We start from the raw sequence: 14,424 nt of genomic DNA on the forward strand, positions 1-14,424 counted from the left end.
ATGCACACACCAAGTAGTGACATTGTTTGATCATTTCATAAGAAAGAATTGCTACCCAATCTCGGAACCCATAGGCTATCTGTCTGATGACGTTTTAGCCTCTGGGGGCAACAGCCAATATTTCAGGACTTCCAGTGTAACCAGCGGATATCTGGATAACGGATATCTGGGCCAAGACTTCCTCCTCTGTGCCCCGGTCATTGTTTACAGTCTGACTAGCAACTTGAGACAGTCCAGACAACATTTCGGCTAATCTCTGTAAACAGATATATGCATATGAACGCAGATAAATTTTTTAAAAAAGCTAAATCATGTTCAGATGATAGCTGATGGGTTCTGAGATGGCATTTTGGCCAATGTGCTCCACCTCTTTTGCTCAACACACGGACTGTTTACCTGTATGCAACCAAAGCCTGCTCAAATGTGATTGGTCAATATTACTCGGACTACAAACAGACTACAAATGGAAACCATAACTTCTGGCACCAAAATCTCGGCCCGTTGCCTACAGATTCTGCATTCATATGCAGATATCTGTTTATAGAGTTAAATTGCTACCTTGTTGTGACACCTACTTAGATATTACTGACTCTTAACTGATTTGTTTCTCTGATGTTTGCAGTCCAGACTCCAACATGAGCTGAAGAAAGTCCCAAAGCTGCAGAAGTTCTGGAATCTAATCAAGAAGAAATTTGATAAGATGGATGCTGACTCAGCCGAGCAGTAATATTATTTTCTTTGCTTGCCTGTTTAGATCTATACAGACTAGGAAATTATGTTTTATACCCTGGGAGTTTTTAAGCTGTTTTTGATTTGTTTGCTCTTTGTTTGCTTTGTGTCTTCCTAGGGCTAAAAAAGAGAGAGTCTTTCTCTCAGTTCTCATTAAAAAGTTTCTTGGAGTTCTCGTGTCCATTCCACCATCAGGTAAACAAGTAAAACATACTTTTATTTTCCTGTGAATGCATTAAGATATATCAATGTGGTGTTGTGTACAGCTACTTAGCATGACATACTGTCAGATGGAGGAATAGCCATCAGATCATGGTCGTATTTTTATAAAAACTTGCATGGTGTTGATTTCTACCTAATTAATTATACCAGGACACTGTCCCTGTAACTTTGGTCCCAAAGCAATTATTTGCTTGTGCTCTCTCTACCTTTCCCAGCATGAGTAAAGTATCCAAGCTTCTATTTGTAGCATTTCCAGAGCTTGCACGGTGACCATATCTCAGTCCAGGGCCATATTGCCAGTATGACACACAATATTATTATTTTTATCACTATTTCAGTTGGACTATTCCCTCCTTTCTTTCTGAATCGCACAGCCGCCGAAGGAGCATGTGCCCCAGCTGCCATAGCGCCACTGGCACTGACTACCATGATGTTATAATGCAGAACGACACAGAGGCCCCCCACCTGAATGCTAAAAACAGAACACGTGTGTTTGTGTGTTTAGGTAGAATTCAAACCTGACAGAGTAGATTATGATCTAAAACCCAGCAGGATCCACATCACTCTAATGCCTGCTGCATGCCTTAGCTTGAAACACACACAACACACATCCTTAATGAGGGCTGAGGTCCCAGCATGATGCTGTGCTGCACATGCAGTATCTCATAGTGAGGCTCACACACTCAGCATGGCACCTTGGTGTTGTCTACATGCGTTTGCTGTCCTCGCTGTTACCTCTACTATTCCTTATACTTTTTGGTCTTTTATGTTCATATAGTCATGTGTTCTTGTCTGTCAGATTGAATTTTTCATTGACAACATGCATTCCCTTATCAAAAGTGAAGCAATAACCTCCTTGATTTCCTCCTTCCTTTTCCATAGGGACTGTATCCATGGAGAGGGTACATTACTGCGAGAGGTTCATTGAACTCATGATTGATTTGGAGGTAAGACACAACCTCCCATTTCACAGCCTTATGTCAGTGAATATAAAAAATATTTTGCAATTTGATCTTTCTCTTGATAGAAATTATGAAGGATTATTTGAAATTCACAGTGAAAGATGATCTGTTCAATATTAAAACAGAAAAGTCAGACACTCATTTCCACTGTGGATGTACACTAGAAGAGGTCTATATTTGCTTAATCATGGTATTTTGATAAAGGAAATGGTGTAGACATCCTTTTCTGCAGAGCTCATTTGAGTTTCGTCCTTCACATTTATAGCTAAATCAAGTCAACTGACAGTGGATAAATGTCAAGTCTCAGCTCTACCCAGTGTGTCTCTGTCGTTGCTGTCTGCAAAGCTATGCAGTATTTGAAACAGTAGTCTTTGATGTATGAGTATGAGAGGTTATTTTCAGCCTGGTGGCTTTTGACTTTTGGTATAAGGTGTACAGGGCTTTCCACAAGGATGTGGAGTAGCCAGCAAATGGGCAAGCCCCCCTTAGAGACAAATTTTGGGTGTAAAAGCCCAAATTTGGTGGCCTCTGGCATATTCTAATGCCACTATTTCATCATATACACTGATCTTAATTATTGCATATTTTAATGAGTTTGCCTGCCCTATTGTAAACATGTAGTAAAGGAGAATTATGCTTCTTGTGCGTTTTAGCTCACACAGTCTGCAAATAGCTATTAATATTTAAAACCATGCCTATTCCTGATGGATCAGATCTTTCTAAATTAAGAATCATTAGACCTAATTTATTATTTTTTAATTCATTTATTGACCTCTGTGTATTGTATATGGAAAATGCTGCGCTTTCAGTGGACTTTTTAATACTTACTGTGCAATCGTCAAGTTGCTGCTACCGGTGTTTTCCGAAGTAGCCCGTCTAATGAGGATGTCCTTTGTCTGTGCAACCAATGCAATTCTAATGTCTTTTTTCATCAATTATTTTGCTAATATTTGTATTTACACCGAAGACGACCCTCACACACACATTCATAGAGAGCGTGTGGGGGGCGGGACTGATACAGACAGATACAGCATTGTTTTGAAGAAGAGGCTAGTGGTCGTAAATGTACACGCATAGCGAATCACAACTTGTTAATCAAAACTATTTTATTAGAATTAAAAATTAATATAATAAAGTAGCGGGCTTGTCTTATAGAGTAAACGGCTGTTTGGCCGGCAGCCAGTGCTTATGGAAAGCTCTGGCTGTAGAGTAATGTGCAGTGTCTGTTTGACATAAGAGTTGGGACCTGAGTCCCATTTCCCTTATGTAATAATGCTGAGGTATTTAAGGGAACAATTTGGTAAAAACATATTTGCTTTATTATTGCCCCTTTTGCTGTATCTTTATTTTTTAAAACTGCAGATTTATATAACACTCAATAATCTAATAATTTGGATGAAAATTATATTGCACTATTTGGTAATTTCACCTTTATTGTCTTCTCTGCAATTGTAACTTTGAGAGACTGCGGCAGATGTTCAGCATATTGAGCAGATCTTCTCTGATGTGGGAACAGTGTAGTCTTGCCCATTGAGATCAGCCACAAACATTTTATTCTGCGTCACTCTGTTGGTCTGAAAGGGGCTTTAGTTAAACAATATCTGCTCCTATACCACATGGAGTTGGACTGAATACAAAGCTTTAGTTGCAGGAGGCATGCAGGTGAGTATATTCTAAGTTGGGCCTCATGGTGCATTTTCATTCACCTCAGTTACTGAGTCAGACTTTGCATTTTCAGGGTGATGATGTAGCTCATAAAGATGAGGAGCCTTTATGAACTGTCATCATATTGGTTCATTTAAAAAAAAAAAAAGAAAAACAGAATTTGACACTGCGTTTCAGAGAGCAAACCTTACTAGTGAGGTTGACTCTCTGGCGTGAAGACACAATGTCACAGAAGATTGTCGCTCCTGCTGCCTGTGCAGATCTCCTGTTATTAGTAAGGGAGCTCAATAGATTTCATCTGGCTGTCTGCTGACAGGCCGGCCTTGCTGTTCCTGGCAGCGGCTAGTGGCCAGCCAGCTGACTGCCTCTAGAGACAACTCCTGTCCTTCAGCACTATCCTTTTACAAAGTCTCAGTAGCCTGAAATCCATACTTCCCCTCTCTGATGACGACCTGAAAATTAATGCAGGGAAAAGAGATCCCCCGTTTTTAAGCCTGTTTTATGCTTGCTGTCAGGACCGTGTTGAGATCAAAGATGGCTGTTGGATATAAAGGTATCCATTATCTCACTGTTTAGGTATCACTTGCTGCACCTGCAGCCTTTGAAGAGCAGTTTTCATTTAATAAAAATAATAGATATTTTGCTTTGTTGGTGTTTTGCATTTAAATATTCCATTTCATATTCTATTTCACAATGCTGTTTTTATCCTGGGCAATTCTTCTCTATCAGCCATTATAATGTGATAGATTGAACTCCTTTTTGTTCCGTGTGCACCAGTCACCCGTTCACTCAGACTGTCAGTTCATCAACATGTTCAGTTGATATATTCCTACCAAAGCAGCGTTGTTATCTCATTTTGACAGGTTTTTTTCTGTTCTTGCCTTCATGTCATGTTCCTGTGTTACAACAAGCAAATAAATCATGGCTATAGAAGTGGCTGAGCCAGTTTTTTCCTGGTCTTCTTCACATCTCACTGTCAGTTTTCCCTTTTTTTGTTTGGCTCATGTTCCAAAACAACCTCAAGACCATGGATCAATAAGATGTATGGATAATCATAGTCCAGATGCTGGGAACTGTTGGTCTTAGATCAATTGGCTCTTTTGACCCCTGAGAGGTGTCAGTTCATACAATACTCTTTTCTGTTATGGAGCGGCATCAGACTCATCATGTGTATATAAACATTTTTTCCTGCAGATCTAACAAATGTGGATTTTATTTGTTGTTATTTTGGTCCAGTCCACTGAAATAGCATTTTCTCCCTCTATGTTTTTACCAATGACATTACAGTTAAATACACTTGTGATAACTTCAAGGACAGATGTCACAATTGTAAGCATGTATTCCAGTGCTGTAAACAGGGTGTCCTGTTTGTTTAGGCCCTTCTGCCCACCAGACGTTGGTTCAATACGGTGCTGGATGACTCTCACTTGGTGGTCAGCTGCCACCTGTCCAGTCTCGCCCACAGAGAAAAGGAGGGACACCTCTTCTGCCAGGTAGAATACACAAGGAAATGTGTGCACGTAGTTTATATCCATGCCCACAGGAGACCAAAATTACCTCAGCTGCCATTTTCATGTTTAGAAGTGATTTACATTATTGTCTCATCTCTGTAGTTGCTCGACATGCTGAAGTTCTACACAGGTTTTGAGATCAATGACCAGACAGGAAACGCCCTGACACAGAAAGAGATGACCAACCTGCACTATGACAGAATCACATCCCTGCAGGTAAATGCTTTAAGATGCGACAGGCAGCTTCATATTTCAGCTGCCTGCACTGCCCTGCTTGCTTTGCTCCTTCTGTTGTTTTTCATTGAATGTTCCCTGGATGCACAGGATGGGTCTACAGTCCTTGGGTCTGCATTTTATAGTCTTGATAATAAACCTTAGTAGAAAGCAAAATACGCCTTATTATATACAGTTTGTAGTATAATTTATGAGTCGCTTATGTAATATTTTTACAGTAATGTGTATTTGGACATCATCTGAATGTTTTGCTATGTGTTTTCTGTTTTGCAGAGGGCAGCCTTTGCTCATTTCCCAGAGTTGCATGACTTTGCTCTGTCCAACGTAGCAGCAGTAGACACTCGAGAGTCCTTGACCAAGCATTTCGGGCATCTCAGGTAAATCAAAACATCCGGAATGAGTCTTGAAATGAACAAGTGCACTTGCAGCTTGTCCATGCACAGATGGAGTATATGCATGATTGGACTGAGGAAAATTACAGTGACCTGTAAATACTGAGATGTTGTAGCAACACAGTGTTGTTTTAGCTAACAAGACTACTTCCTGATTTGTAAAAGTACTGCATATCTACCTTGAGCTGGCTTACCCTTTGTGCTTTATCCCACATGTAGAGTACAAGTACTCACTGTATTTACTTTAGAGAACCTACCATAATATCAAAAACACTATTTCTAGAGATGCACAGACACAAACCCTCCAGCAAGCGATACATCACAAGATACGTAGCTCTGACCTCCTATTAAAGGTCTTCTGAACATCAAAACATCCAAACCCCAGCTGAAGTACAAGCACACATCCACGTCCTATATTTCATTGTAGCATCAGCACCACCGTTACTGCCTGAGTTCCCTGCTAAATGGCAGCCAGTGAGCCCTTGAACAGGCAGCTGGTACCAGCCAGAGAGAGAGGCATGCCTCATTAATTTAATCGATTTGCAGTGGCTTGAGAATAAACTCTTTGAACAGCTGTGTTTGTCAGATCATATTAACTTGCCAAAGAGCCAAAAAACACCCTCGCTTTGATGAACTGGCCTGTGTGTGTGTTTTTTTTTAACTCGTACACGTGCTAGAAGGGGAGTGAAAATACATTGATTCATTGCTAATTTGTAATTACTTGAGGGTTTCTAACCTTTCGTGACATTTGATATACTGAAATATTTAAATTATTGACCCAAGCTTTTATAGGCTCTCAAAGCCATCATGTCTCTGCTCAACAACACACTCCATGTGAGTGTGTTGTTGAGTAGAGTAAAGATAAAGTAAAGATATCACTTGTGCAGTAAGTGATATCTTTATGTATCATGATTGCTCTGAGGTGCCATGTTGGCACACCACAAATTTTCCTCTTTGCTGTCTATGTCTCTATACCTCTTTTTAACTTCTGTAGTGGATTATAAATGCTTAAACCTCACACTAAGTTTCTTTGAGTCAGGCAGAGGGTTATGAGTCGAGCTGAGCTGAATCAGGTGAAGACTTATCTGAACCATTTCATGTATTTCAAGAGGCTCTGCTCCTTTTTCCAGAATTGGGGTTTTGAATATAGCAGGAACTGCATTGTTCCCCGCTCCACAACTGTCACCAAAGCAGCTCCTGGGTAACTCCAAATATGCCGATCATATTTAACGAGGCACTTTTCATCCAAACAACTCACACTAATGCCAGTTTATTCCAGCTGCGCTACCCAAGGGCTAAGCTCCCAGTCACCCGCCGCTCTGAATTTATCCGCTAAGTCCCCTAAACACACAAACGAAGCATTATTGCACATCTCCACACCCATTCTCTCCCATACACACATAGACACAGTTACAGAAAACATGTTAAGTGTCATTTCAGGCCAAAAAATGAATTGAATACATGATCAAAGAGTATGCATCAGTTTGTAAAATGCAAGCAAAAATTTGAGTTACTATTATTGAAAATGTCAACATAATGAGTGTAATTATTTCTATTGATTCCATTTCTTTTCAAACCCTGGTTTCTTTTCCTGGGATATTGTCATGTGACTAAGACAAGAACAAGATATGGTGAAAGTTTATATCACATATGCAGATTAAGGCTGTTATGTAATCCATTTGTCATTTTTAAAAAAAAGATATATATATATATATATATATATATATATATATATAGAATAGGTTTAAATACAAGATGGCAATTTATAATCTTGTCAGGCTTGTGATGTTGTGTTATGCTGTGTGTACACAACTGTCTAGCTAGCTGATGGAAAGTGTCTTTGACTTATCAGTAACATCTTTGATAATTTGTTATTGTTGTTAAGAGATTAAAGTGCATACAAACTGTAGCTTTATAGAGTTTCAGTTTGCTGGCTCACCCAAAATCTTAAGGGTCAAGAACCTTCAGGAATAGAATAAACTCACTGTAGACCAGTTTCAATTATGTCTCCATCCTTACCTTACCCTGCCAACGGCTCAGTTGTCAGTCATGACCTGGTCCAGTCATCTCCATTACTCAGAGTGAGTTGTTATGTTGCTGTTATTTTGTTGCTAAGGGAAAGAATGCCCACATGACCTATGCCAGGTCATCCACTGGGCCACCAAACTGCAACACTGGCAGATTTGCCACCCCACCGCCCAAGCGGGGCATCGCAAGTAGGAAAATGCATGCACATACACGGATACAGTCTGTCAGTGCCACGTGTGGCTGTCCAGGCCTGTCACAATGTGTCCAGTGCAGGCCCTGTCCTTCATGGTGTACCAGACCCTGCCTGTGTCACAGTGTGTCAGCCTGATTAAAAGATGTCTGTATGCAGAGAGCCACGCCTCAGCTTTCCGAGACGGAGATGGGCTTTGATTTTCATAATCCTGTCGCATCAATGCACCCCGGCCCCTTAACACACACATGCTGACAGAGCAGGAGTGCAGTGTCAAAGCAAACAGAAGAACTGCTTTGTGCCGCAGTGCTAACAAGCACAAAGAATTAGATAAGGATGTCTATCTTCACGCATATTGTGGTGTCACTATTTGAAAAATCCGTCTCAGTGTTGGTCCAATCTCTCCTAAAAAAGAGACTGGACCTACACTTTATTTCTTTTTGTAAATATGATGATGTTTTTTTTATTATCATTGTGATATGAGAAGACATCAGATTGTCCCTTTCCTACTCTAAATTGTGACCAGTTCAGATATTACTTAACCATTGTCTTTGGATGGACATTAGTTATTACCTGCTTGTTGTCGTCTGTCTTCTGGATAAGAGTGTTAACTAAATATGTAGTTTGTAAATGCAAATTTTCTAGCTGACTAACCACTTGTTTATCTTATCTTTCTCTGTAGTCCCAATACGCTTCACCAGGTGGCCTCGTATCTGTGTCTATTGCCAGAGTTGCCTGAAGGGCAAGACACCACCCATGAGAAGGAGGTCCTCCTTGAGCTGCTGGTAAGTGCAGTCTTTGCTTTGATTAAATTGTCCATGTGCGCATTTGAGTTTTTAAGACTTGGTCACAGACATCCATTATTTTCTTCAGCCATAGCATAGTCTAAGGCTACACAATGGGATGTAATAGATGATAAAGAATAATATTTTACATCTGTTACAGTGTGATCTTGGATGGAAGTGCTGACCATTCTATAATAAGCCCAGAAAAGACTAGGCCCATATTATGTGCTAAGAAATATTGTCCTATTGCTTTTCTGTACATCAAATATTTTTTTTTTTATCCTAGACAATATTTAACACCTCAGACATTTGAATAGATTAAAGAGAGATGGTTTAGTTGTATGTGGGAATGAAACAATACCTCAGGTCCTGTGTGCTTGTCAGCTGGCAATATAAAAGATATACAATTGGTATCGATGCACCTCTACAAACAATGTTTGTGAACGGTTATTTTCCAGAACAATAACTGGCCAGTCAGTGCTATGGCATAATAGGTTTTGTGTTTCTCATTTTGAAGTAATTAATTTAAGCTCTTGACCTTGGAATACATATAGTATCCTCTCTCAGCTGCAAGTCCCTCTTGGATTTGCCTTCTAATCCAATTACTGTTTTATGTGGGCATTTGTAGGTTTCCGTAGGTTAAATTGAAGACAGTGCTGATGAGATTAAGAGCCTTTTTTTCCCCCTATTTTTAATGGTATCTCTTGAAAGGCTGGAGCTAGTTTGATTGTGCTCTCCTGCTTCCCTTTTCCCTTGCACTCCCAATTTTCTTTTTTAAAACCCCCTCAGGAATCTCCTGGACCCTTGTCCCACTAGTCTCCCCAACATACACTGGCACATGTGCTGTAGACCTCTTCATCAAAGTGGGTGTTTCAAGGCTGTCCTGTGGTTATTCATAATTACCCACTCAGACCCTCCCCAGGTCCTCTCTGAGAAGCGATAGAGAAGAGCTGTTTCATAATTATCTGATTAGATTGTTGCAGGAGAAAATGTCAGGGGACTCATTTGTGTGCGCCTGAGGTTGCCCCCAACAACCAACATCTCTGACCGGTTGAGTTTAATAGGAAGGGGCCACGGGACTAGAACTCTGCCACATGGTAGCAAAACAATCATGCGTATTGCAGGAAACAAGCTCATAAATATGCTCAGGGAAGAAGAACCTCTCATTTTGAGAGGCAGTACTGCTGTTACACCGGTGCTAATGTTAGGTAGTTTAGGCTGTTTACTTCCTCTGGTGGAACAGATGAGCTGGTTTGTATTCCGCAGTAATCCTTTGCATAGTAAATAATTCATGCGATTTGTGTATTTTGTTTGGAAGGGTAAAGTTGGTTGTATGTGCACATCCACAAAACAGGTGCTTGGTTCAAAAATTCATGCAATAAAGTAGAGTGGTACCTGCAAACTGGAATTGAAGTTCCCTTATTAGATTTTACAGCTGATATTTGGACCAAACTGTTCCTCAAGCAAATGCCCACATAAAGGAGATGAGCAGTGTGTGTGTGTGTGTATATATATATAACAAAAAACTGTGATATTATAATTACTTAATCTTATCTACACAGTACCAATATAAAGTTTGGACATACTTTCTCAAGTGAATGGGACATTGTTTGTTTAAACATTGTTATAATTGAGTGTCCAATCCAATCCGCCAATCCTGGAGGTGTAGTAGAATATCTACATTGAGTGTGACAAGTGATAAAAGGCTTTAGTTAAACCAGACATTTAAGGTGGGTCTTATGTAACAGATTGGTTGAGTGACCTGATTTTGTGGAAATGTTTTTTTTTTCTTTATCTTGTCCCTTACTAGAAGACAGACCAGGAAATAAAGATCCTAGAGACTGAGCCAAAAGAGCAGAGGGGCATTTGCTCATTAACCCAATTTCTCTCTGTATGTGTCTTTGTCCTCTCTGTCACTCTCTCTCTTTCTCTCTTACTGCTTTCCACACACACACACACACACACACACACACACACACACACAGGTGTCCCGTCATGAGCGCAGGATCTCTCAGATTGAGCAACTTAACCAGATGCCCCTTTATCCAACAGAGAAGATAATCTGGGATGAGAACATCGTCCCGACGGAGTACTACTCAGGCGAAGGTGTGTGTTTGTGTAAATACATGTATGAATTGTGATTGTGTTTTTCATGTGTGAGTATCTGCGTGTGAGAGTTGTCATGCACCAGAGCACACATGCTAATTTCAGTTTCTAGTAAGTATACACCCACATCTTGTGTTATCCTACTCTAAGGGCACTCATCTGGCACTGAATTGGCATCTCTCTCTTGGGGAATCCTCTTTAGTTGGCAAGGACACCTTCAACAGCTCACATACTACTGACCATTCAAGCAACAACCCTTAAGCACATTACTCACGTACACACAGTAGTCTGTATTGAAGACTTTACACAGTTAGTATTATAGAGGGAGCTACACATAATCTTGTCCATTCAATTTTTGTAACTGTATAGAGGAAAGAATCATGAACTTTAATTGACTTACTGTAAGTGTAATTGCTCACATATTTAGTTTTCTCCCTTTAGTTACCTCGTTACCTTAATCTGATGGCACTTTAACATGTTGGTGCCATCTCTGAATAAGCACCTGAGTAACTTTTACTTAGAAGTCACTAAGGCAATCTTGCAAGGTCAGATCTAGTAACATTTCCGTAACACTATAAACATCGAAGTCTGAACTGAATGCCATCAGATTAATGTAAAGGCTGCAGCAGCACAAGGGGAAATGTGCATAGAAAAAGATGAAGTGCACATCTTGTAGAAACACGGTAATAATCAGATAAGCTCTTCATCTCTGTATTTTCAATTTTCACTCATGCCAACCACATTCATGCCTACTGATGAATAAATGGATAACCACCGCATTGCTTTACATACAGCATGTTAGCCAGTAGCAATTAAATGAGTCTCAACTTAACGTCCTGTCATTCAATGCTTGTGCGTGTCGCACATTGTACAACAGGCAGCAGAATTTTGCTATCTAATAACTTAAAATAAATGATGAAATTGATTGGAAAAAAATGAATTATGGGATTCACTGTGAGAAGCAAAAGCTAGTGTTACTAGGACTCACGATGGTTATTTATTAAGGCTTCAATGGCAAAATAAGTTTTAAAATCCATTTGTGATGCAGCCACGAAAGAACAGAGCCTTTCGATTATAACATTTTTAACTCATTTGGGTTCCCTCTCTATTTCTCTGGTCCCGGCTTAATCTCACGCACCAGGGGCAAAGTATGGCACAAATACTTTGGCTGAATACAGACACTGGCTGTAGAGAGGACATTAACCAGAGAATAGCCAAACCTTTTATTGTAGCCATTTTGTGAAATTCATGTTATTTTTCTACAACTGATCTTATCTAACGTCGATGATGTCAGTCATTTAAGCAATGGCCTGCTAAAAATGAGAAACCTGCTGCTTATATGTTTTCTATTGCTCTTTGCCAATTTAAAAAAAGGAGGTTATTGGTTTGATTCAGAGAGATTCATTGGCATCAGAGTGAAACCAGGTACTTTGCTGACCGAGACCTGGCTCCAAAATGGAACAGCTATCGGAAACTATACCTAGTCATGTCTAAATAAAGCAAGGAACATTAGCATAAAAAAAAACCCTATGTCTGAATGACCACTTTAATAGCTTGATGAACCCATCAAGGTATTCCATGTCTGACAAGGACTTCTGTCTGTGTCTCTTTATTTGTCTACCTTTTCAGGCTGCCTTGCACTACCTAAGCTGAATCTCCAGTTCCTGACCCTCCATGACTACCTGCTGAGGAACTTTAACCTCTTTCGTCTAGAGTCTACCTATGAGATTAGACAGGACATAGAAGATGTGGTGTGGCGTATGAAACCATGGTGAGAGGTCCTCAATTCTGTCAGAACAACAGGAAACTTGACTTAGAATCATCTACTGTTTTCTTGATAACGTCATTGGAAATTTCACTGTATTTAAAACTGTTGTTTTTGGTAATTGGCACCATTAACTTAGCTACAGCACTCTGTGTGTGTCTTTTTACTTTCATGAATGAAGATCCTTATCCTCTGTCTACCTCTCGCATGGTGGCATGGGTGTTGATAACATTTTATTAAAAGACTGTGACAATTTGGTACACCGCATTTGGAAACCCATTGCTTAACATAATAAGTGCTCCCATTATGTCAAGTGATGTAGCAACTTGCTTGTTGTTCTTGCAAAAGTAAATAAGTAAGCAGTGGTGCTATGTGCTGCCCTAAATCCAACTGATTTTAATCTTGACAACAGCCCACAGCGCTTGTCTAACTTCTTGTTGTGCCTGTCCTTCCACACAGGCAATCAGAGTACGGCGGAGTGGTGTTTGGGGGTTGGGCCAGGATGGCTCAGACGATCACCTCTTTTTCTATAGTAGAGGTCGCCAAGCCCAACATTGGAGAGAGCTGGCCTGCTCGTGTCCGAGCTGATGTCACCATAAACCTCAACGTACAAGATCATATCAAGCACGAGTGGGAAGGTAATAGCATATGTGTATCTAACCATTATCGGTAGATCTTTTCATTTTTGTCTACTATTTCATCTTGCTCATGCCAGTCTTAGCATCACACATTTTATTACAATCTTTTTTTTTTCTTTTTGTGTAGACAAGATAGCAAAGAAGATAAAATGGCTGTAGTATATAGACTTTTTTGTTATGGAAATATTGGGGATAGTGGGAAGGGAAAATGAGCTGATGACAAAAACATACACCTTAACTCTATAATGCCTTATTAATCTCCCTATCTATATTCCCTTGTGATACCTATACCTTTCCTATGTCTTCTTTTTCTTATGTCTTCCAAATGCTTGTCTACACAGCATGCAGTTGCGTTTTTTATTTGTCCATCTCATGCGCATCTGACAGAACAGATAAACTTCTTAGTCAATACAGCTGTCTACTCAGGCCGCTAACGGCTCGTGCTTTACATGCATTGTCGCAACTTTAAGCGTACCAGCACCACCACCCACCCACACACACACCAATTTATGCATGTAACTACTATTGTATTGGGTTCTGAGCACTACAGTCAGTATTGTGCCTGAACCTTTCCTTTGTAGACAGTGATGAAGGTCTGAAGCTGCAGCTTCTGCTGTGCTATTGACATGCTGCTTTCATTACACCACCTGTGTAGACACTATGTAATACGCATCCTAGTAAGCAGTTTATAACCTCCATAAAGTGTTCCCTCACCACACTATTCCATCCCAATGGGCCTTGACTCATGACCCTTGCCTACCTCACATCTGTGTGAAGACATGCTATTTCTGTGTCGTCTCCACTCCACTGAGCCTCTTTGTTTTATTTCCTGATCGTTTTCTCTCTATCTCTCTGTTGTTGATAGGGGCACTGTGGATAATGTTAACAGAAGCTTGTCAGCCTTGAAAGACATTGATTCACTGTGAACATAGAAAGCACAATGAAGCCTCCAGTGGCCAGCTGCAATGCCCGCCAGAGAAAGATATAGGATGTGTTCACATGTCATTGTATGCCAATGGTGTATTGCACTAATTAATATAGAAAGTAAATGGGGTCTTTCAGTAAGCACAGTACAGTAAGCTATAGACATAATGATGGGGTGCTCACTGGATTTTAAAAAGTAAGCATGATGTATCTCAAATTAATGTCCTCACTTAATATCCAATGTCTGTGCATACACACATTTTTCTCACTTTT

General features: G+C 40.1%; 1 protein-coding gene across 2 annotated transcripts in view; it reads left to right on the forward strand.

The window, feature by feature from the left end:
* Positions 1-14,424, forward strand: part of aqr (aquarius intron-binding spliceosomal factor) — a 52,164-nt gene that overhangs the window by 3,467 nt on the left and 34,273 nt on the right. For both annotated transcript variants that reach the window (XM_044375070.1, XM_044375069.1), the window contains exons 9-18: positions 623-723; positions 848-924; positions 1,834-1,898; positions 4,955-5,071; positions 5,192-5,305; positions 5,597-5,700; positions 8,616-8,718; positions 10,704-10,824; positions 12,454-12,595; positions 13,049-13,227. In XM_044375070.1, coding sequence (XP_044231005.1) covers positions 623-723; positions 848-924; positions 1,834-1,898; positions 4,955-5,071; positions 5,192-5,305; positions 5,597-5,700; positions 8,616-8,718; positions 10,704-10,824; positions 12,454-12,595; positions 13,049-13,227 — 1,123 coding nt within the window. The remainder of the gene's footprint in view (positions 1-622; positions 724-847; positions 925-1,833; positions 1,899-4,954; positions 5,072-5,191; positions 5,306-5,596; positions 5,701-8,615; positions 8,719-10,703; positions 10,825-12,453; positions 12,596-13,048; positions 13,228-14,424) is intronic.

Source organism: Thunnus albacares, chromosome 15 (genome assembly GCF_914725855.1).
Source record: "Thunnus albacares chromosome 15, fThuAlb1.1, whole genome shotgun sequence".
NCBI classification, from domain to species: domain Eukaryota; kingdom Metazoa; phylum Chordata; class Actinopteri; order Scombriformes; family Scombridae; genus Thunnus; species Thunnus albacares.